General features: G+C 43.7%; 2 protein-coding genes across 4 annotated transcripts in view; both read right to left on the reverse strand.

The window, feature by feature from the left end:
* Positions 1-13,911, reverse strand: part of LOC115352429 — a 40,575-nt gene extending 26,664 nt beyond the window's left edge. The window contains exon 1 of the mRNA XM_041129572.1: positions 13,900-13,911. The gene's annotated coding sequence lies outside the window, so the exon portion shown is untranslated. The remainder of the gene's footprint in view (positions 1-13,899) is intronic.
* On the reverse strand, positions 478-24,509 carry SLC37A3 (solute carrier family 37 member 3). 3 transcript variants are annotated; one of them, XM_030040581.2, is made up of 15 exons: positions 24,469-24,509; positions 20,606-20,781; positions 19,516-19,630; positions 16,917-17,009; positions 16,337-16,420; positions 14,949-15,094; positions 14,192-14,288; positions 12,989-13,073; positions 11,776-11,957; positions 10,042-10,183; positions 8,714-8,815; positions 6,721-6,768; positions 5,620-5,771; positions 3,803-3,868; positions 478-2,961 (listed from the first exon to the last, which is right to left on the reverse strand). In XM_030040581.2, exons 2-15 carry the CDS (start codon positions 20,704-20,706, stop codon positions 2,869-2,871), a joined length of 1,506 nt encoding a protein of 501 aa, XP_029896441.1. In that variant the 5' UTR covers positions 20,707-20,781; positions 24,469-24,509; the 3' UTR covers positions 478-2,868. The 3 variants fall into 3 exon arrangements, with proteins under 3 accessions (XP_029896441.1, XP_029896440.1, XP_029896442.1); XM_030040580.2 differs by lacking the exon at positions 24,469-24,509 and adding an exon at positions 24,145-24,455; XM_030040582.2 differs by lacking the exon at positions 24,469-24,509 and adding an exon at positions 23,698-23,752.
* Position 24,510: the final 1 nt, after the last annotated feature.

Genomic DNA, 24,510 nt, shown 5'->3' on the forward strand with positions numbered 1-24,510 from the left:
TCCCCACTGTGTCCATTTAAACGCAGCTAAGCATAGGTGTCGATTTGTGTTTAAAGAAACAAGCCACAGGAGAGAAGGCACAGCAGGGCCAGCAGCCACATGGCATGTTTCATTTCAAGGGGAGAACACCTGACTTCATGCAGATCAACAAATAAATAAATAAAACCAAGTGTATATTCTGGCTTCTTTATTTAAGACCGTTAATTACACATTTATGGGCAGCTCTGTTAGGGGACTCTCACAAAGCTTCTCATGAGACTGATCAGGAAGAGTGCCAAACCGCAGCATGTGGGACACGACCCCCATTTAGGTTGGGATGAGGGTTTGGTTTCAGTGTTAGTCAAGGCTCTGGTCTTCACAGCAGTTGACTGAAAAGCAGCTGTTAGAGCTAGGCCTATAATGAGGAGGAAGAGAAGCACGCTCAGCAGAACCACATTGAGAAGAGTGGAATAAAGCACACAGAAGAAGTAGCCCAGATCAAGTCAAAGTAAGTTTATTCATGTGAGATCAGTTTGGACATGATCAGATTGAAAACCTTTCTGCATCTGAGCACCCTGAGGAAATACACAGAACCAAAAACCCAGGACAACAACAACAAAACAATCCTGAAGTCACAGGCATGCCTAGCTAATTGAGGGTGGCCTCAAAGCACTGCCACACACTTACATGCGAGCTGCTGGGCAGCTTGCGCTTGCAGTGCTCACAACACATCTGACACTTCTCGAGAGGGGACAGAACTGTTCACAGGAAACCATTTGTTACAGGGGCCTGCCTCTCCTCCCCCCGACCCCGGCAGCATCCCTCTCCCACCCTACCTTTCATCAGAAGCTTATCTAGTGCCCAGACGGCCGGCCAAAAAGCTCATCCAGGTTGGAATTTGAAACCACAGATTCTCAGACACCGTGGCTGGGGCAAACCGTGCCGCCATCAATTTTAGAACTAAATTTCAGGGAGTTTTGATTCTATTTGTACAGGGGCTAATGAGTAGCTTGGGATGTGAACACTAACCCCAGGGCATAATTCTGAGAACAGGATGATAGATTCTCAGTCTCCTGCTCTAATTATACAGGCAAAAATTGGAATGGGAATGAGAAGAGACAAGAACAGGATTCAGGTCCCTCATCAGCTTAATGGCATCGTTTTCCCAAGCACTGAAATTTTTCAAGGGTTAGCAAAAAATGCAAGAATCACTTCCACCAAGAAAGAGAGAGACTCAAAGTATAAAATGGAGCAACTGAGTTTCACAGTAAGCAAAGCTGTGCACAGAGCCGTCACTGCAGAAGCAGCAATCACCAAGCAACCGTTCAATACAGTAAAACCGTAAGGCACTAATAATGTTCCACTCATTACAATCAACACATAACTAAAAATTGACATTCATAAATTTAAAAAAAAAATAAAATCACTGTACATTTTAAAAAGGCAACTTTTCCCATTTAAAAAGTTTCAAACTTTCAGCTCCAAGAATTTTGCTGCCCCCCACCCCCATCCAGGCATCACTGCTTAGTTAGATTGAGTGTTCAATCAGAAGTTCTGCTGGTTAACACATACCTATTACAATGAAACATCCCAAGGCATAAGCAGAAAACAATTTGTTGAGAAGTTACTCAATGATCCATTAACATCACCAACAAATGTTAGCGGTGTCAGTCGGTCACCCTGCTTACCGCAGTACTGCAAAACATTCAAATACCACCATACTAAGTGCAGTCACATGTTTTTAGTGCTGACTTGCATCTACCTTTCTCTTCAAGATACAACTCAAGTTTTAAAACCCTGGAGCTTGAGGTTCCCTACGCAGCCATAGGCAGAGGAGCACAGGGGAAGACACAGCAGCACTTGCTTATTGACGTGATTTCACAAGTACACTTCAGTCCCTGTCTGGCAGCCCATGTCCGAGAGCAGCCAGGTCCCTTAAAAGCCTTTAATTCCATTCTGGTTCTCCTTTGCTGGAGACAAGCAATTGCCCAATGAGTATGAAATCAGTGACACCAGCTTCCTTCAGAGGGTCACCTGACAGTCCCATTTTGGTCAGTATTAATCAGAGTTCAAATAACAAAGCAGTAGTGAAAGTATTTGTGTCCCATTACTGATCCCCAAAGCCATTCAAGGATCCTTTAGACAGAAAGGATCTATTAAGGCTTATTCTCAGAGATCACAGTAAAGTATTGCACACTATTTGTCTGCTTAAACAGTTAAAAACTGAAATCTCATTTCCCAGAGATTAGTAATATTATTACTAAAAAATGCTAAAAACAAATATGGAGGTAACTTCTCCATGTGAATCTACTGGAATATGTGACAGTTAATAGCTAGAGATAGCAGAGGTCTGTCTGTGCAGAGATTTAGCAACAGCATTTTTTAAACAATTGGACAGCGCAAATTCCAAATAATTATTTTTGCCCTTTCTAAAAGCTAAAGTGATCGTAAATTTAGACTACCCACGAAATGCACTGTATGATTTCACCGGCACAACGGAGCATCAAAATTCATTGCAAGACAGCCTCTCCACTGTCAGTTTTAAACAGTTGACCTTTGGTCAGGACATCCAGAAATAAATAAGAACAGGTATAGCAGTGAGACCACCCAACAGAAGACCCTAGTGTGACTGCTGACATGGAAGAGTCTGGTAGGCTGGGACAATCCACCAGTCCTGTGGATTGTCTAGCTTAGGTCAGCAGCTCCGTGATGCGGGTGGTCTCAGGACGGGTATTTGGTACTTCACTATTGAGTTTGCCAAAGGCAGATCAACCAAGCTATTTTGAATTAGTCCAAACCTGAAGGACGTAAGAAACAATTCTCCCAGAGTTTTGATTGGTGTCCCAGCTGTCAGGTCCATACAACAGTCCCTCCAGAGGCAAGCAGAAGTCACTCAGCCAGCATTCGCAGGCGCCGCTCATGCAGAAGCAATTTGATCTCCCTCACTATTAATGGTGAAATGAACAGGATTGTTGAACTCGTCTGTGAAAAGAAGCACATCCAGAAGCACTGAGCAACCATAGCTGCAGCCATCCTAAGCTCCAAAGTGCACTCAAGGCCTCCCCAGAAAGATACAGGCTAAGAGAAGCAATGATAAAGTGGCACAGCAGATGGAAGGACTGAGCTTGCAGGAAAGCTCATACAACTTCAGCTGTCATGATCTTCTCTTCATAAAGATGAACTCTTCACCTCGTCAGTGGCCTTCCTCCTGGCCACCTCTGCTGCTTACCAAAGTGGCCTTCTCCCTTGTCAGCACAGGTGCAAAGACAATTCCAGGTACTTGCAGCAGGGAAGAACAGGTGAATTGTACAGCATTCGCCACCGTGGCAATGCTGAGGAGACCAGGGCCTGAATGGTCTTCTCCACCAGCAGTATACCAGGGCAAGGCATTTTCCTTTTAGTTTCAAGGTCCTTATCACTCCTTCCGCTAATCTTCAAGGGCTAACAAAAAAGCAGCTTAACTTAAATATTAGGAACTACGTATCATGGACATGAAGGAGGAAAAAGTCCTGCCCTGGAAGTCAGTCAGGTGGTGTCAGCTTTAGGAAATGCATACAGGTATTTTAAGGCAAGTATTTTTGTGCCTCTGCCACAATCTCAGTTCCTGTTGGCCAACATGACTTTGAAGGATCCAAAATTAACCCAACTGATTTAGACGCCCTGAGGCAAAGGCATACCATAGACCATTTTAAGAATGGCATCAGAGTTTGCAGCTGCTGCAGAAACAGATTGCATGTCTAAATCACAATTTTCAGGTTCTCACAAAAACTTTCTATTGCAAATTGAACTTTGACAAAGAATTTTTAAAAAGGAGATTTCTTACCATTAGAATAAAGAAATAGAAAACCCACATCCATCCCAGATTCTCCTGGATCAAAGACACTAGATACTAAAAAGAAAGGGGGAAAAAAATTATTCACACTGGGAAGATAAGCATGACTTTCAGGCACTACTCTTTAATTTTCTAGAATTTGTGGGCTGTTAACACTCCATACAGAGCTTCATACAAAACCTTCCAGCTGATCTTTTCCTGTCAGAAGAGATGACTCAGGACAGCAGCCTTTCTGTGTAAAACCCACAGTCTCAGCAAAGCGGAGATACCATCCTGAAGGTTTACAGTAACTCATAGCAGCATAAAGACAGAACTGAACTACAGTTTCAAAGGGTGACAAATTGACTCCGCTGAACACAAGGTTTTTGCACAGAACACTGGGACATAAGTGGATGCAAGTACTCTCAGAAGAACTAAAAGCTCTAGAATGGCTTATAAATTACACAGGACACATTTTCAAGAGCTGTGCAACCACTAACTACTTAACCCTTCATCGTAGGCAAGACACTTGAGACTACAGTCTGTTCTGAACTGCATCCTAGTTCAAAAGACTACACAGGCTACAAAAGAAAATGTATTCCCTATTAGCAGATTTATATTCAGATGCTGTACAAGGGCCTCCCTTCTTCACTACTGGGTATATCAGCACAAAACAGGATCTGAATTTCTAACATGTTCATTGTGCATTTGCTGTTATTCACACACCCCCAGAATGACATCATGGTTGTCTCTGTTCAAATAAATGCAATGTTAGAATTGGAGGCAGGTGAAATTTTTCAGAACTAAAGACCCAATTTTTATGATGACGTAAGTTTGAATGGTATGTGTGGGGGAAGACAGAAACACTGGAGACAATGCAAGAAGAACATTGAGTGTAACAGCGCACTTGAAGATGTCCACAAAGCACTCATAATTTTCCATGTTTAATGGAGCTAAGCAGCATCTTTTCTACAAAATAGAGACTGAATGGTTTTATTTATCAGGCTATCAATGCCAAGTACAAACCCAAATCCCTTTCCAGAAAAGAAACTTCTAGGCCTTGCCTGCATCCTTGGTATCAGGATGCCTGGAACAGAACTAGCTCCAATCTTTCTACTAAATCCTCCCCACCCCAAAGCACCACTGTGTTCTTCCACATAGTTAACGCTTGTATTTGAGAAGAAAGAACGTCCCCAGTGGGCACACTGTCAGCTTCCTTTTCTGCAACAGTCTAGTCCTCAGACCTCTGGCAGCATACTGTAAGGACTATGGAAGCAAGTGGTGCTGGATTTACAAGGTGTAAAAGACATCCATAGATAAAAAGGGGAACCACAAATAAGAGCAAATTTTAAATTACTTTATAAACACTGTAACATTCATAACAAGTATTCTAATTTTACTCGGCTATACAGGTAAACTTTTCTGTAAGCAAAGGTTTTGCTATTACCTTTGAACAAAAAAATCCCAATCAAACTTCAAAATATTTTCTTTTCACTCTTTGTGAAGCTGACCTTTGCTTGCTTTTTGGAGTTCAGGATATGAAAGTCTCTAAAATTCATTTGAGCTATGAAAGTGCCATAACATTAGCACTATGAATACTTAGTTTAGTTCTTAATCAAATTGCTTCCACTGGGTGCTTAAAAACACACATGTTCCCTTGATTGTTTCTTAAATAAATAAATAAATTAAAAAAAAAACCTGAAACCCAACCCTCTCTTTCTCTTTCTCTCTTCTCCATGCAACTTTGGATTGAGGAATGAGCTAACATTTCTAACCACAACAGACTTTGCCTCCTTCCCCAGACCTCTATTTTCCTTTGGTAGCCTCACCTGTCCCACTGCTGCACCAACACTGCCAGTTCCATCCACAATTCCCGTGACTGTTGCCAGAGCCTCGCTGCTGCCTTTCACCAGATCCTGGCGCCCCAGATCAGCAGAAATTGCAGAACTGATCATGTTAGAAGGGCCTCCAATGAAAAATCCTGTAAGTGCCAAGAAAACAGCCTTGGTGCAAAACAAGCATGAGGACAGACTCTCAACAGAACATCTTCAAAACACAGATTTTTCTACCACACAAAGCTCAGGAAAAGGATTAAGTCTAGGGACAATGATCACAGACTAATTGGAGGTAGAAGTGTACCCTCACAGCTGAAGCATTCAGTCATGGCATACCTGGAGTACGCACACAGAAATTGCCAACAAGCACATTTTCGTCCAACAGCAAAAACGAGGCAATTAGCTGTGGCACACTCTGCAAGAAGAGTCAGGACACACCAAACTGCATAGAGAAAGCTACTTTTGAACAGCATGCATATACAAACCCTCAACACGAAGTAGATTGAGAAACATTTCTACTGTGGAGTAGTATACCCCCATGCTACTGCCTCAGTCTCCAGGGATTGGTGAAAGAGATGGAAGGGAGGAAAAAAATGCGACAGGACAGAGTTCTGTAGTAGGAGTGTTTGAAAAGAAAGGCTCTATTCATGCAGGCTAATCTTAATTCCATAACACAGCACAGTATGTCTGGTAGCACACAAAGCTTGTGACCTCTCACAGCACATAGGGCAGTTGGGGTTCTGATAAACACCCTCGAACTTGAGCTGCAGCTCATGACTTTGCCATATATACACCTCCTCAGATACCAGATCGCTGCTAGGTATTTTTGCATAAATCTGTCCTCATCATACTGAGCCAAGGCAGACCCCTGTAGTTCCAAGCCATTATTCTACATCTCCCTCTGTAAGGCAGTTTTCCTACAGCTGTATTCCAAAAGTAACAGAACTTGGGCCCCAGCTTTTACTCTTTCTGCAAAACCAGCACAGATGGCAGCACACACAAATGCATTACCACCACCTGAGGCTGGTGTTACTGATTTTTCTGCAAGGTGTATACGTATGTCTACTAGCATAACAGTGGCATTTGATAAGATACCTGTAAATGCCATGATCACAGCATTGATAGGTTTACTGTTTGGAGAACCTGCAAGAGAAAGACCAGATAAGTGTAAATAAAACAAATGAACTTGAGAAAGGATCAGAAAGAAGCACGCAAACATCCAATTTGAACTGTCTGTTCAATTAGCTACATAGTGACAACAGCAACTTCTGTTTGACTACAGACTTCTACAGAGATTAATCTTACTGCAAAGGCATTTAGAGACTAAAGACCCAGAAGTTTCCTGACAGCAATTTACAGTAGAAAAGTCACCTTTACCATTAAAATTTTGTGCCCTACTTCGGTATCAGATTTGCCTGGCTCTGGGTTCCAGCCCTTGTTATGCCTCTTTTGATGACACAGAGCTTGCATTTACCCTACTTGAGAGTCCATTTGAATAGTAAGAGAATCCTCCCTCTGTCTCCCTGGGGAAGTTAGACTCAACTCAATCTCTCCCACCATAAAGTATTCAACACTTGAATCACCCTTTCACTCATTCTGAATTTTCCAAAATCTTTTTTAAAATACAGAGATTAGATCCAGAGGTAGTAAGCCAGCAACTGCCTAAACAATGCTGCACCACAAAGTAAAAGATGCAAAACTCCATATCCTCAGTCCACCTTACAATGCCATGCTTGGGTATCTACAGGTTCTGCTTGTCCTTCCAGTAACAGCATCATACTGTGTACATGCAGCTGGTTTTCCACTACAGTTTTTTCAGTGCTTTTCAGACACTGTTTTCCCTGATACCTCACTTTGAGGCAACACCTGAATTCCTTACTCACTGCTTCAACTTGGGGCTCACACATGGTCAAGTTACCATGTGTAAGGCAAGTTGCAGACCTCTTCACATACTCTCAGGCCATTACTACTCTTATGTGCAACACACCATGAACATGAAAAGGTTCCCTGGTTTGGCTGATGGAATTTAATTATCACACTGCAGTAACTTTGTATTGCCTGTCTGAGCCTTCTATATCTGGCTGGACAGAGCTAAGCACAAGACATTTGGACCTCTGGCTGCTCTGCTGTCTAGAACAAACTTCAAACTTCATCAGCAATAATTTTATATTTGCTTTCAATGCACTTCTGAAAGTGTGAGTTCACACAAGAGCCTCCAAAAGTCCACTGAACTCTAACAAACCCAATCCTTGCTATTTAATGATTATACCTTATTGACTTATTTTGAGACCATCCGAGTAAGCCAGCGTGCTTCTGAAAGCCACACTTTACTGTTCGTGTCCAGTTCAGGCAGCAATTTCTGTCCACAGATCTCAAAGTGCTCTGTAAGAGCCAGTCGGTATCACCACCCCGTTTTGGAGGAAGACACAGAGAAGTGAAATGACATCCCAGTGAGTTAAAGCACTCTGGTACCACAGGACACCATGTCTGAAGACAGAAAACCGTTACCCTTAGAAGAGCTTCACAGACACTTCATAGAAATGAGATCTGCCTGTCTCCTTCTACTGAGTTTTCCTGACAGACTCCTTTCAATAACCAGTCACCGAGAACTGCATTTATTATAAAACAGGCAGAAACTCTTCAATTTCACCACTTAGAGAAGCATAAGTGGTAGAGTCTAAGAGCTTCTGCCTCTTTGTAGTGTATATATACTCCAGCACAGATCTGTCCCCACATGCTCTTTCCTCTTGCTAGGGAGGGATGCACCTGAGATTTCCTGCTCTGCCAGTTGTGGTGTTGATACAATGACAATGCCAAAAATCTCACTGACACTGGAGAAGGATCAGTACCGTAACTCACCAGTACAAGGAAATCCAACCACTCAGCTAATTCTTTTCCACCTCATTAACCAGAGAACAGATTTCTTTCTGTGCAGTGCCACACTTCAGGCAAAATAGACCAAAAGGCACAATCCTGATCCAGAAGCAGTTTCAAGACCAGAAAACATAATTAGAAAAGGCTGTGCTCTGGTTCTCTCTAAGAAGTACCGAACGAACCTCTTACCACTGTGCAGCAAAAGCATACTCACGGCTGTATCCAAAAAGAGAGCCTACAGCAAAGAGCAGGCTAGTTGCTAGCACTGGGGCTCTCTTCTGCAGCACATCAGAAATCAAGCCCTGGATAGTCCCACCTGCAAAACAATAAATCATTGTCAGGCTCAGGATGCTAACACCTTGAACAAAACTCATTTCACTGAGTGCAGTGGCCTCTTGCCTTCTCATCAATACGCATTCTCTCTAAAATCCTGAAAACTAAGTGTCCTGCCCTTACTGCCCCAGACACAGAGACAACAGTAAACTTAAGTAGCTCAGATAGAGCAGGAAAAATTACTCATACTGCTTTCCCAGGAATTTATTACTTTTTTTTTCTGGCACACCACTAGCCAATGCTCCTGCTTTCCCTTTCCTTCCCCTGTAGGACCATCACAGCTCCAGGATCACCACAACTCTGGACTTAAACAAGCTTAACATTGTGGCTGGCTTCTTTAAGTGCAGGAAAAGGCAGTTCTTTTCCACAGGGAAAGCATTAACACACAGGGTCCTAACACTCCCTGCTGTCTCATCTACTTAGGGTAGGTGCAACTAATTGCAACAAATGTTGATAGCTGATAAAAACCACCTTATGTAGCATTGCTACCTCTGTAAGAACTGCTCTGCTGGTAAAAACTAGAATGTTGAGAAGGCCTAACATAGAAAAGGCCACAGAGGCAAAAAAACTGACCCTGAACAGACCAAAACAAGGATGTCTATTCTAGGAAAGCTAACTGGACAAGGTAATAAAGCAAGAAACTGAGCACAGGAGAGTGGAAGTCTAAACACATATACAATATGTTCTTTATTCTGGAGGAACAGGGTCAGATTTTGCAGCCAGCAGAAACAAGTGCAATTACATTTTATTTCTGAACATAACACAGTTGTGCCTGCTCTGCTGAGATCTGTGCTGAGTCTGTTCTTAAAAATACAGGACAGAAGGGACAGTACAGTACCCAGTAAGTCCAGATCTAAACTCTCCCTCAAGGGTACCTGTCAAAAAGGAAGCAGCAAGGAGCAGGGACACCATTTTGTACACGGCACTTTTCAAGAAGTCCTAGCGAGTAAAGAAAATGCCCACTGAGGGTAATGTCCAAGAATACGACAGTGCCCTTTAAATTCTATGTAAACTCTTTAGGGGGTTCACATACTCTGTGTTTTAGAATAAAACACAGCCAAGCAGCTACATACGTAACTAGACTTTTCATATATTCAGTAAACAACTAGATCCCACTGAACATGACTGCTCTGAGCTGCAATCATTGTCTTTCATTTTCAAACACTAGCAGGACAACTGCAGGAAGATGTCATTCACTTGCTCACTCACCTATTATTCCTCCCACATCGTACCAGATCGAGAGCTGGTCAGCTTCTGCTTCTTTCCATCCAAAGTTGTTGCTGAGGTAGAAGGGCAGCCAGAAGAAGAATGAGTAATTCACCAGTTTCAAGCAGGCATAGGCCAAAGAGTACTGGGACACAAAGAGAGGGCCAGCAAGCAGTTAGCACTTGAGAAATGCAAACAGCATTTCTGCTTCTTCCCACAAAGCTCTGTATCCAGCTAAAGCTTTCAGAGGGAAGTGCTTCTGCATTTCACGTAAGGCGGCAGCATTATGAAAGCTTAATGCTGAACATCAAAGGGAACCCAGGAATACAGAGGGCTCAGGGGAAAGCTGTCTACTAAAACTCTTCCACCATATCACTCAGCAGGAGAAGAGAGGAACTACAGAAAAAATATGTCAAATAAAGTCTTTGTAGAATCTTGACAAGGCTTTGGAGGTTCTCTCAGTATTTGGTCTCTCACTGATCTGACATAGTGTCCTGGTTTGGCTGGGCACTGATCTGACATCAGATAAAACTCAGACTCAGAGGTGTTCATGTTGCTGGGTTAATGCACAGAACGTCCTCAGAAGAAACAGCAACATCAGTATAGTACCTCCTTATGTTCTAGCCAACAAAAAAAAGTCACACATCAACTGAGGAAGCCTCCACTGCTAGGAAATTTTGCCTAAAGGTTCTTTGTACATCAGCCCATTCTTAGGACCACCAAAACCGAGCTATAGTTTATATGGCATTTAGCCATATTAGGAAAGAACTCAAGATGGGTATGCTTTCTTTTGCCATCCCTCTACCAGGGTCTTAAAAAGAGAACTGTGGCTGTCCAGCACCCTAAACACTGACAATCCACCCAACCCTTCTAGATTTTGTGTTCCCTTAATCACTACAACCAACCACTTTACTCATTAAGGGTACCTGACAATACTGTCCATTCAGTAATTCTGCTTCATGATCAAATCCAGAGAGTTCACACTGTATTACTGAACCAGCCACCCTGCCCCCTTTCTTGTACTGGTTCTAGTATTCAGGGGGCACACAGCCCACTGACACAGAAAGTTAACATTGTTTTTTAATGGCAGGTTAATTTTTCAGCTGAACCAAATCCATGAATTGGGCAATACTGCTGATACAGAAATATAGGTTCTCACACAAGGGACAGGATGAGGATATGTGGAAACTACATCACCAGGCCTTGTTTCCAGTTGTTTATAAAAACCCTGCCTACTTCACTGCATTACATCATGCTGATTAAGGCTTTTGAGGCCAGCTTTCTGCTTTAAGGCAATTAAAAAAACCCGAACCCCAATATCAGTGCCACAGAGTTCTGTGTGATGCTCAGCTAGCAGTGAGAATCCTATTCCTCAGGGCAGTGTAGCTACCTTACCAAGAAAGCATCCTACAGCCACCTTTGTTCATGGCCTCCTAAATTCAGCAGCAAAAAGGGCAGAATCTCTGCCCTTAGTTGGCTCATTACATGCACTAAATGAAGGAGTCGTCCAATGGGAAGAGCAACATGCAACCACATACCCAGACAGTATTATAATCCACGCGCACAAGGATGACAGTCCCAACCCCAAGGTTTTAACAGCATAAGAAGTCAGATGTTAACAACTACAACACACGGTCAACAAATTAACAATGATGTCAACAAATGCTGACAACACAAAAAGTCAGCTTTATGTTTAACAACATAAGTCAGATCTCGCTCAAGAATCTGTGTCCTCACCAGTACTACACCTGGAAGGCAACAAGCCTGGAAAAAGCCAATGGCCTTTGGCTGGTTGTCAGTGTCAGTTGCTTGAATAGAGTAATTCCGGTCATCATCATCTGCATCATCATTGCCCATTAAAGGTCTGTTGGCATCTTCCTCCACACTGTCGTCTTCATCTGCTCCAAGCTCAGGGAGGCCTAAGTTTTAAAATGCATATGCAACAACAAGGAAAACTGACCAGAGCCCATTCACGCTCTCCCCACGCTAAAGCTATGCTTGCCTCTTTTAAGCAATTCTCCCTTCTAGCAATTCCCTTGCTCTCCCATACCTCCATCCTCCTTTGGCTTAGAAACTCTTCTAGATGGTGTTCTGCAGTGTCACCAGCTTCTACTCTTTGTCTTCTGGCGCTCTTGAAAGTACTCTGTCTGATCCTGGCATTGGCTTTGTCTGTTCTGAGTGCCTGGCCATTAGTTGGAAGGCACAACAAATTAGTGCATTTTCCCACTTATTTAGTGGTTGGGATCCTTGGACCTGGCTCCTGGGTACCGCTTCCCTTGAGCATGGAGGCTGTACCAGCAACTACTCAGCTGCTGCCTGTTAACACCTCCACTGGAACGGAAACCCTAGGAACTGCACTGCGCTTTCTGGGCTGCTGCGTGCTCTTATGAGCACTCTTTATGGTAACTTTAGTGCTACCAACTTTACAGCCTTTGCAGGCACCTGGGAAACCTCCTCCATGGCCCTGTCAAAGCCCAAAAGTTCGTTTTCCTGTTACACTTTGGCTTGCCTACCATCTTCTCAGAGAAGGACCATATCCAACCCGAGACCTATTTAACTGGCTGTGGGACATCTGCAGATGAAAAACCCTTCCCACTGCACAGTTAAGGCTTGCCATAGTTTTCTCCTACAATAGCCAGTTATCAGTTTGCCTACTCTTTCTTTAAAAAATACTGATTTTCCAGGTGAATAAAACCTGATAATTAGGCACATCTTAATGGAGATGTTAGAGCCAAGTTGTTTTATTTCGCTTTTTAAAATATCCAGACCCTATACACGATTTTGGTGAGTAAAGCATTTGCTCCATGAAATACACTAAAGTGCAACACCATTTTATAAGATCCCTGAGGATAAGTGCTGTCAGAACGAGCAGTACTTTTAGAACTACATGGAAAGCTGCAGATCTGCTTTCCATGAAGGGACTGAAATTCTACAGCTGTCTTCTACTTACCCACTTCCTTTGGTGATGTCAGGAGCCCAAAGAAGACAATGACTCCTCCAGCAAACTGTACTGATGCAGTCACCAAGAAAGCATACTGAAGATAAATAAATACAATTTTTTTTTTTTAAAACACTTCCAGTTACAGAGGCTTCCCTGACTAATGAGGGTTTCTTTACATTCCAACCTTGTCAGAGGGTAAACACAGCTACAACAACCCAGACTACATCCATAAAACTTGGAAACAAGTGATCTCTGCATCTCCTGAACAGACTCAGTTCTATCGAGGCTGAAAGACCACACTGAAACAGCTGTTTTAGTGTACTGAGGTGACAGCAGTGAGGAAGGAGCTCACCCAACACAACTACAGATCCAGCTATATTGGAAGGGACTGCTCAAAGAAGGGTCAAACACCAAGTTCAGACCAGGTTGCTCAGGGCTTTGTTCAATCAGGTCTTGAAATCCTCCAAAGACAGATCCTCCAGGCTCTGGCCCCTTGTTCCAGTGCTTAACTAACTTCATAGTGAAATAGTTTTCCAAACATCCAGTTGGAACTGTCCCTGCTTCACTTTATACTCACTGCTTTTTAGCTCTCTCACCATGCAACCCAGGAAAGGGTCTCACTCTGATTTTTCAGCAATCTTCTCACAGCCTTTGGAAGGCTGCTATTTGGTACCCTAAGCCTCTTCATCTCCAGAGTAACAAGCTCAGCTCTGTTAGCCTGTCCTCATAGGTCACGCACTGCAAGATGTGCTGGTTCACTTACATTCCCTGTATTCAATTGCCGGCCTGCCGCATTACAGCAATGTAGCACACGCCTGGCCTCCTCCCAGTTATAGAAGGAAATGCCTCCATGCCTGTCAGAACCTCACCACTATTCAGCAGCAGTGATTTCAGTTAAGTGAGAACCTGTGATGGATGACTCTGAAGAGCACTTTAAGCCACACAAATCAGAAGAGGGTACACTATGACACTAGGGCTCTTCAATAACACCAGTCCCATTTACAGAGAAGTCTCAGGCTCATTTCTCCCAACTTGGAAGGGTCAGTAAAGGAATACTCTTTCTCTTCTGCCTACTGCTTGCTACCACAGAATTCAGGAAGATGAAACTGGATACTCTGAGCCTGTTATCTCTCAGAGACAGGATAAGAAACTAGTGTCTCATAACCCAATCAGACATGCAGTCCTAGCTAGAAGCCAGACAGCAATACCTACCTCATAGCCATACTTGAGAACACAGGAGGCAAGGAACGCCCCGAGGATATTTCCCACAGATGCACAGGCACTCCAGAGTCCAAACACAAAACCTCTCCTGCAGAAGGGGAAGAAAATTTGAAAAAGGCAATGCGGGGAGAGGTGACATTAGGACCAAAACAAAGATATAACATTCGAGTGAACTTAAACTTATGAATAAAGTTACAGCATTCTCCCAGTCCACTTCAAAGAGACTCAAAGGTTACTTAAAACACAGAATAACTTGCGGGTACCAAATAGGTAAGCGAGGAACCTCTATCCTGAAACACCTGTGTTACAGCAGAGGTGAGCTGGCAACAACAGGGTTACAAGCTATGACTAGAGCTCATCTGCAACACCCCAAAGCGACAGAGTTGAACCTAAAATGAGTCAGTTTCCATTAGGTCTCTTCAGTGGTAAGTAGACAGAAACAGGTTTTCCAGTGGCATGAAAATTCAAATTCAGCCACTCTGCGCTATGGGACTTTTCAAGTTTGAACCTGTGCCTTTAACACACACAATTGTGCTCACACCAAGCTGTTCTGTGGCTCCAGAGAGAAGGGTAAAAAAAAAAAAACAAAACCAAAAACCATATAATAGTAACAAGTAGGGCATATTTCATCCCACATAACTTTAACTTTAATTCTGACCTAACAGTTAGTTGGCCTTTTTGGTTTGAGACTTTCAGCTCAATCTGCTACTCAGCAGGTCAGATAAGTGAGTCACTGAAGAAAACTTACCCAGCTTTTCCAAACCAATTGCCCATGACAGCAACCACGCAGGGCCAACCAGTGGACTGCAGCAAGCCATTCACAACCCAGAGACAGCAGTAGAACCACTTGTTGTAGAAATGCAACCATTCTGTGAGTGTGCCAAAGAAGAATACCTAAAGAGGAGGGAAATAAATTTAAAAAAAAAAAACCACAACAAAAAAACCCAACAAAGCAGTGAAGAAACCCTGAGGCTACTGCTGAAAGCCAGGCAGGAGTGGGATCCTAAAGAAGAAACAACTTCTCAGGGAGCAGGTCCCCCGCAGGGGCCAGGCCAGATGCAAGCCTGGCATTGTTTAAGGACCAGCTCAGAGCTAACAGCACCCTCTGCTGAGACACCACAGCACTGACTCCAGAGCCCAAACAACTCCAGAGACAAACGTGCTGTCATGGCACTTCCCCTCCGAAAGACTTTTGTCTTTGTAAACAGCACAGTTATAACAGCAGAGGAGAAGAAAGAGACAAATACTTGCAGTAACAACACTAAAAATACAGTAGCCTCTTGATCTGCTATTGTACTGACATCTGAATCCACAAGGGTCTATGCAAACACAAAACCCTGAGCAGTCATTTATCTGAGCAAAATTTAACAGCAATACAACAGCCAGGTCTCAAATTACTAATAGCCCCAATCCAAACTAGCCAAAATAAACACACTTTGTGGCACACTATCCTTGATGCATGTTTGTGGTCATGTGTTTGCAGAACGCAATAGGCCATAGTGGGGTTTGTAGCCACTGGGTAAATCAAAAGCACTCCACACATTTTACCACTACTTTAATAACCAGAAAACCACAATGAGATAAAACCAATTCACACTTATCTGCAGTGGCTTGAACCTGAAGAACCCTTTTGTTTTAAGCAGACATTCTTTTTTGACACATGCCCTTCCAGCAATTATAAAATAAGTAAATGAATGCTTAGTATTGTTAGCATGTCCTTTACAGAAGAGAGCAAAGATTGCATTTGGAAGCAAAAGCCTTGATGACAACAAATGTGGGCTGGGAGAACAGTTATAATACAAAACAGTCCCAAGAAGTCCAAATACACCAATCTAGTACAAAAGCTGTTCATAAGCCTCTAGACAGTGCCTCAAACTTAGGAATTTCCTTCTAACACAGTATCCATAAATAGATATTTCAGGAAGAGGTGAGTCATCTAGCATAGCTCTATGCTTTAGACAATGCAGTAAGTGCATCCAGGACAAAGTTTTACATGCAGACTTTGAGACTACTGAGGTACAGCTACAGCTCATGGGCAGATTCACACATAAACAGAGCCTCTTCTGCCCTAAAGTAAAACCCTATCAAGAAACCCTAAGAGAGATCTCTAAATCACACCTATATGTTCTGACTTACCACCAGAGCAGAGGAACACATGCCAAAAGACAAAACCCAGCGTAAATTCAGGCGATCGCCAACTATGCCACTGACAAAGAGACCCTAAGAACAAAACACAGCATTAAATAAAGCCACAAGATTTGCATCTGTTATCTACAAGAATTAAAACAATATAGAAGCGTCAAGCTGATCCAAATATTGTTATTATACCAACTTACACTTTGATTCTAACCACTACATCTGCCACTAAAGAAACCCTGCTCATAGTTGTTCATTACATTTCTTATTTTTAAAAAATTCAGCTGAGAACCCCTGGAGAGATAGAACTAGCCCTCCCACTGACTGGCGACAGTGGTGTGAGAAATTCTGAAGTGATAGTATTTCTCTTGCATTTGTTAACAAGCATCTTCACATGGCTGACAGGCATGGACAGAACTAATTTAAAGAAAAAAAAATCTGCTCCTGAACTAAGCTTTTTAACTGCATTAGTGCTGGGCAAGACCAAGAAGAAGATCCTGTTCATCCCCTCCAAATGTGGGTGTGATCATCTCAATAAGATTCAACCAAAGCTTAGCAGCTTTGGGTTAGTTTTACTCACCATAGCATAGGAAAACAAAAAGATAGTGTCCAATGTCCCCAAGAAGAGAGTTGCTTCTTCTGCATTTGGAAATAAACGGCTGCTGTTCCAGAGCTACAGAGAGAAAATTTTAACAGGTAAACAGGGAAAGGCACAGCTCATTCTACTCTTTCGCGATGGAAACCCCACCTTCAAAGCAGAACAGCATCTGACCCCATCAGCCTCCCATTCCTTGAACACTTTAATTATCAAATCAAGAACAATTCTGGCATTACCTACTGCAGAAAATGTCCACTGCCACTTTATTTCACTTCTAAAGGGCAAGCTAGCAAACCAGAAGAAAGAAATGCTTGTTCCACCTGGATCAAGACAAATGACTAGCAAAACAAACCCTACTTCTAACAAGCATGCAACTCTTAGACAGCTTCTTAGGCAGAAACACTGATGAGCATCTTAATGAATAATACAATAAAGGCATATTCTGTTTTATGTGCAGCGTCTCTTCTGTACTTATCTTGCTGTCTTCACTAAATGAATAATTCCCTTAAAGTATATGTGGCAGCAACCATAGTAAGAAATGACAGACCACAAACAGAAAAGAAAGAACGCAGAAGGAACAAGAAGAAATAGACTTGCTGGAAACTATTTACAATGAACTCCAGTCACTAATGTTGTTATTTTTTGTGCTTACCCTGAGTCTCATTTTACTTTCAATATGATCAAAAAAAGGGAAAAAGACTCAATTGTCCCCAAACTAAGATTAGTGACATCAGCTGAAAATAGCAAGCTTTGAGGATGACTTAAGAACGAATAAAGTTAATCAGGACAAAGTTTTCTTCCCACCCTGCCATGCCCCCCATTAGCAAACAAATAAACCCAATCCAAACCTGACCTATGGATGCGCCTAACTAAAATATCAGTTTTAGTTTGATTCTACCTCTCCAGGAGAACATCCTGTACAGACAACACTAATTACACATCCACATAGTTTAAAAGATGTAACATTGGTAAGGCCTATTGACATAGCTTCTGCTTAAGTCTCCTGTGGCCAAGAAAATTAATAAATCCCTTGAAAAACACTTTTTGCCACTTGAGGCTACCAATACCTACTTACACCAGTAGCTTTCAACTTTTAACCAGAGACCGTAGAGGTCCACAAGCTATTAAGAGTCTTAGAAAGATAAGAGAATCAAATCTTTTGTCATTAGGCTTAAATTCATTAAACAACCTCCGCAGAACCCACAAATCTTTAAAGGCTGAAAAGTATAGATCTAAGTTGTCCTTCTAATAAAATCATACTTGGTCCTACTCACAAAACAATTGCAGAAAAATGTTATACTTTAAAAAAATATTTTTTAAGTATAAAAATAAAGAACAACTGTAGTTAAAAAGATATACCAAAGTTCAAAACTGATAGCACGTGACTTCTCTGTTCATGTCCTTAATCTGTTCTATCAGTTTCTCAAAGCGCACTTTACTGTTAACTGACATAATCTCAATTGATACCAAAAGGACCATTTTGACCATTTTTCTTGATTAGACACATATATCTCAATATCCAGCAAACACTAAATCATCTATGTAAAAAAAAAAAAAAAAAAAAAAAAAAAAAAAAAAAATCAAACCAGCTTCCAAAATATACTAGTTGTTTGAATGTCAGTTAAGGAACTAAATATAAACACCCTGTAGTTCATTTTAGCATCCCTGAGATGCTCGCTCCTTTTTGCCACACTATGAAATCCTGAACACACTACAGGCCCAATTCACTGTTTTCACTTATCACAAAAAGTCAGCATTTATCATCCCTCAGTCAAATGTTCAAATAACCAATGATTTCTAATGCAGACAACACCCAAGCAACTGACTTGGAACTCCCTGCTCTAATAGAGCTCATGGCCTGCAACCAAGATGTTAACGTAACTTTCTTGCACTTCTCAAAAGCATTGGGACAAGCCACTGCTAAAAAAAAGCATGCTCCTAAAAGGACTATGAGTAGGAGTCAGGAGGTAGTTCTCACATTCCCATTTGTGAGATGCAAGCAGTATACAACTTCTTTTTCTGAAAGCAAACACCGCCAAAACTCCCACTGTTTTCACAGAAGCTAGGATTTTACAGAGAAGAGGTACTGGATGTTCAGGATTTTTGGAAATCAGACCTTTCAGATGCAAGATAAAATGTCATTCTCCAGTATCAATTTAGGATAAGCAGCTAGCACTTTCAGATAGATTCCTTCTTTCCTACTTTGGCTATCCTTTTAGTAGGGTGGCAGCAGCAGCACCGCCACAGAGAAAGCCACAGCCAGGGTTCTACAGAGATCGCTGTAAGCCCGTTAACTACTCTCATTTATTGCCTCCAACACTCAGAGGTAGGGTCACTCTTTCCCCCTCCTTCCCCACCTCCGTGCTGCTGGCTACTACAGACACTCTCCTGGGGTTCCAATTTCTATTGGAACACTGTAACTTCTTGAGAAGTTTCTCTCTGGGGACCGCTAGAAAAGATTTCACCATCACCTGACGATCCAGAAAACTACAATCCAGACACCTAAAGTTCCCACTCACATTCTGAGAATACTGGAAGTTACCCATCTTTCTTTGCACTTGCCTATCCCTTGTGTCCTTACCTCATATGGCCGGAGCTCAGGGGCCGTGCTGTTTAGGCAGGAGGGAGTCCATTGGCTGGAAATGCTGACTTTGACATTACTGAACGTTTTTCTGGAAGCATGGAGCAGGGAGTAACTGCCAGAAAACACACAAGCACAGGTTGGCCAAATCTTCCCTGGAGGTCAAGTGGGAAAGGGTGGGACTCAAAATACAGATACATGCTGTCTAAGCAGGCAGCATAGCAGAGGACTGGTAGTTTTGGAGATAGTAGTCAGCAGCAGGAACCCCCAAATTATGGGTAGACACACTGATTTTAGTGGGGAGTTGTGAAATAGCGTCTTGACTAGAAAGGACCTCCTCTTTTATTTTCAAAAGAGGAGGTGACTGTGCAACAACAATTAGGTACCTCAGAAAAAAAAAAAAACAACAACAATGAAGAGAAAAGAGAAGACACACTCATCTGGCTAACCACCATTACAAGTGCTCTTCCAGAGACAGATTAGGTATCAGTGGCAGTATTCCTGTGAAGATCAAAGGATATCAGCGAGGCAAAGTTTGTAAGGAGAGGCAGTGTGGTATTCCAGCTGTTGTCAGCTGGTGTAACAGACAAGTTTTCAACAAACTAATCTAGTAGACCTTCAGATCTGAAGCAGTGACCTCTCTATTCTAAGGCCTGTCTACCCTCTGCAAACAGCACTTTCAGGAGAGAAGGGGACCCCAGAAGCAACGACAGCATGTTCCATCAGGCAGAACAGGCATTAGAGTTCTGAGCATCAGGATTTGCTTCCTTCCTCATTTCAGCTAGTTCCTCCCCACACGCACCCACATTCACCCTTCTGCAACAGACTGCTGCTGGCTTGGCACAGTCAGCCTCACCTTTGGTGCAAACCCCGTTTGTGGCTGGATTCCCCAGGGGCATAGCACACTTAGCTTCACTACTGCATGATTCCCAGACCAGTTGGTACTACTAGCATTTAAGTTTGTTTTCAAGGCTCACAGCCAAAGGTTTAGACTATTTCCCTGCCTTCATTCTCCTTCCTTGGACATGCCCTCACCTCCACACATTCAGCGAGATGAACACTTCTCTATACAGAGATACACGCAACCTACCTGAAGAAGGTCAGCAGGAACACAACAATATGATGGTGGGTGCAATGGGACACAAGGCCTCTGCTTGCAGGCTGCCTCCGTAAGCTTCCAGGCAAAGCCATCCTCCTGGCAGCCCTACCCCTGCTCCTGCCCTTAGCCACAAAGGCTGGACAGTGCTTAGGTCATTTTTCTTCTCACTTAAACAGAAGAGGGTGGAAAGGGAGAAAAAAAGAAAACATATTTGAATTAAAACACATGTATAAAATACAGCTGTGTTCCTCAAACAGCTGGAATTCAGCAGGAACTACTCTATGCCATTCCTTCCCAATTTGTTTCACATCGCTGCCCATCTCATTACCTGTACATTCCTTGACACTTTCTATGCCCAGAAACGTCTTTTTACTCCCATTAGCCCAGCAAGCCCACGGTTATCCTCCAACCCACTTCTTTTTCATCCCCTTCTAGCAGATGCCTCTTCAGTGCCCATCACCAAAGGAGTTCCCCCAGGATCTACCAACTTCCAGTGTTCCCACCTTAAAGACCATTCTGCACCTTTTACATATACGGTGCACTACAGAGTGGTCATAAATAAACTAACTTTCCACTGCTACACGGTTGGCTACAGACTGGTGAATAAGTCAAGAAAGCAGCATTTGGTTACTTGGCGGGGAATGGTTTTGGATCTAACTGCCTCTTTAGGATGTTGTTGAAAGAATATACCCAAGAGTGGACTTGCACAGCTGGAAAAAAGAAAGTAACTGCGAGGACAGTGCTGAAATCCAACAGCTAGACTCCCTGCTTATTCATTCTCAAACCCTTCATTGCAGCTCCATCTGTCACTAACTCATTAGTACAGCATGTGGCAAGTCATACTTTCCTGTCCCTACCTATAGGGCAAGGGTGACATCTGCCTAAACTTCTAGATATCAGATATTATCAGTACTGAGGAAAGGTTACGACAGACACACGGTTTCTGGTGCTGGCTCATGCCACACTACTCCACTCCCTCAGCTGTGCTGGCATGGCTGAGGGCCATTTCTGCAAATGGAGTCCGGGAAACGACCCCGCTGGGCACCAAGGTGATGAATCTCTCTCCATGCCTCTGTTTTGTTATCTAGGTAGAGATCTTTTCAGCCAGATTTCCCTGCCACAGCTCACAAAGCAGCTACACAAACACTCGTGTCCGTGCAACAGAGAGAGCAGTGCAGAGAAAGATATGCTGTACACTGATATCGCTGCTGAAGGTAGAACTTGATTCTGTTCACGCTAGCTGGCTTCAGACAGCTAGACAAAGTAGTTGGTGGGAACTGCATTTTCAGAACATTCAACCACCACACACGTTCTGAATGCTGAGGAGAAGTAAAATAATGCACCACCCCTATTCCCCCAAAGAATCAGAGCTGAAATAAGACAGAACATAATGCCTTTGTGTTCTTTCATATCCACAGGTGCTTTTTGTAATGATATGTAAATCTGACAGAAGACTTTTCAGGTTCAGCTTCATAACCTCACTTGGAGAAATTAGAAGTCATTGCCCAGACTCCCCCTTATCCAAATTTCTGCTGCTGAAAAGTCTGTATTTCACAGAGGCTTCTGCTCTTCCTTCTAATAACTTCTAAAGGTTTCATCAAGACAATTCCCACTGTAAGAAGTCTTCCTTTCCTGTTCTATGATGATGCATGCCTGACTGACAAACGGATGCCAGCTGCTACTGGATATATTAATCATCATGGAAACCGAGGCTACATCTGACCTCCAAAACGGCGAATGGCATGGAGATCCTCTGAGTAATAGGGACCCAGCTATTACACCTTTGAGACACTGGAGTAATGTTTATCCTACACCACACTTGAACACCTCCATTCTCATCCAGGACAAATGCAGCAAGTCTATACAAGATCTGAGACCATCCTGCATCTACACAGCCCAGGTGCAGCTGAGCCATGCTCCCATTCCTCCAGCTAGAACAGCCTGCCCAGGTCTGGCAGCACCTTCTAACAGGGACACGCTTCTAGGCTGCTTGGGTTCACCCAAAGAAAAAAAAAAAAAAGCATCTACAGCAGAAGCTGTAGAAAGGCAAGGCTAAACTTGGAAGAGGCATCTTCACAAGTAGTCTTGAAACTACATCCATCTAAAGTCCCAGCCCATTTCTCAACATCAATAAAACTCAGCACCCACACCATTATCACACGGTGCTATGTCCTTTTAGACAGCAGTAAAACTGCTCAGGGCTGTCCCCCCCAGAAGCTGCATGAAGAGAAAGCAACCCAATTTCCCAGCACCATGGTCCTTACAAGCCTATGAACCACAGAGTCTGTTGGTCAAACACAAGAGCTTGCTCCCCCTCCCTGCCTCTCCCTCCCCTCCCACCAGGCAACAGCAGATAACAGAGCTCTCCTGAGGAAAGCAAAACACTGCCAGTTGTGCAACGCTGCGGGAAAAGTTCCTTCCTCGAGTAATCAGTTCGCAGCCTGAAGCATGAGATTTACTACTTGATTCATGTCAACTTATGCAAATATAGATCTTATTTGTCCAAGATACTGAGTCTTTTTAAAGTTAAGACCTGGTTTTGACCTTAAAGTCACCCATTTTTTTTTATAGCATTTACTACTGAAATTATCTGTTCCTCAGAGCTTTTCAATCTCAGCTACCTTTCTAGAAGGCGACCTTTTGGCACAGGATGACACTTTTCACTTATTTACGGCATAGAGATGACTATGAAAGATTTCAGTTTTCCTTTTTTTCTTTCTTCACCCTGTCATTTTTATATTCAAAACTGGCATTCTCCCTAGCCTAGAAGAGTCTGCAACTAGGACTTTATCCTTACAAATTAATCTTCTAATTATTCTGAGAATATCACATTAAATTTGTACTGGAGGGGGAGCAAAGGCTAGGAGGCAGGATAAACTGCAGAACTCAAGGCTGCAAAGTGCAAGCCTGGAAGAAAAGAATAGAACTGCTTTTAGGGTGGTAGGCTGCCTAGTCTGCTTGTTTAGCACTATTTACCTTCAGCTAACTGATATTTTGAATAAGCTTTTGTTAAGCTTTCCGCATTCTCCCTTAACCCTTCACTTAAGGTCAGAATAAGGCACCTTAAGGTCAAAATAAACTACCTTCATACCACCCTGCCGTCCACCAAAGCTGGCAGGAAAGACCAGAATTAACATTCTGAAATGCAAAACAAACAAAGGAGGTTTTATTTAAAACAAACAAACAAACCAAAAAAACCCCCCAAACCCAACATGCTGTTTTACGCCCTCTTTCCAAACGGAAGAAAAGCGGTACAAACCCAAACCCAAACCCACCCGGGGCCCTCCGCAGCCAGCAGAAGCGGACGCCTGTCACCCGAGAGCCCCGGCTGGACGCCGTTCGGGAGGAAGCGGGACTCCTGCGAACGCCGCGCCGACCCCAGCGCGGTCACGCCCGCTGCGGCGGCGACAGCCCGACAGACAGGCTCCCCCCCCCCCCCGCCCCGGTAACCCAGCTCCGGCGGCAGAGACCCGGGCTGGGCCGAGCGGCCCGGCGCACAGGCCGCGCTCCCGCCGGCGGGCAGGGCTCACCTGAGGCGGGCTGAGGCGCCGGTTCCGCACGCAGCCCCGCTCCGCTCCGGGGCTCGGCTGGGCCGAGCCGGGCCGGCTCCCCCGCTGCAGCGCCGAGGCAGGCGATGAGGACGCGGCTCTTTCCCCTCAGCGAACCCCCGCCCGGCTGCCGGCGCAGGTGACCCCGCGGCCACGTCCTCAGCGGGGCGGGGAGCCGAGCAGGCGGCGGCAGGGCACGCACCGGCTCCGCCGCCACCGTTAGCCCGCCGCGGCCGTTAAACCGCCGCCCGCCCCGCGCCGCGCCGCCTTCCCCCGCCGCGGGGGAAGCCGCCCGCCCCCGCGTACCGGGCCCGGCGGCCAGCACGGCCCTCAGGAAGTCAGTCAGGG

The sequence above is a fragment of the Aquila chrysaetos genome, chromosome 17, assembly GCF_900496995.4.
Source record: "Aquila chrysaetos chrysaetos chromosome 17, bAquChr1.4, whole genome shotgun sequence".
In the NCBI taxonomy this organism is placed as follows: Eukaryota; Metazoa; Chordata; class Aves; order Accipitriformes; family Accipitridae; genus Aquila; species Aquila chrysaetos.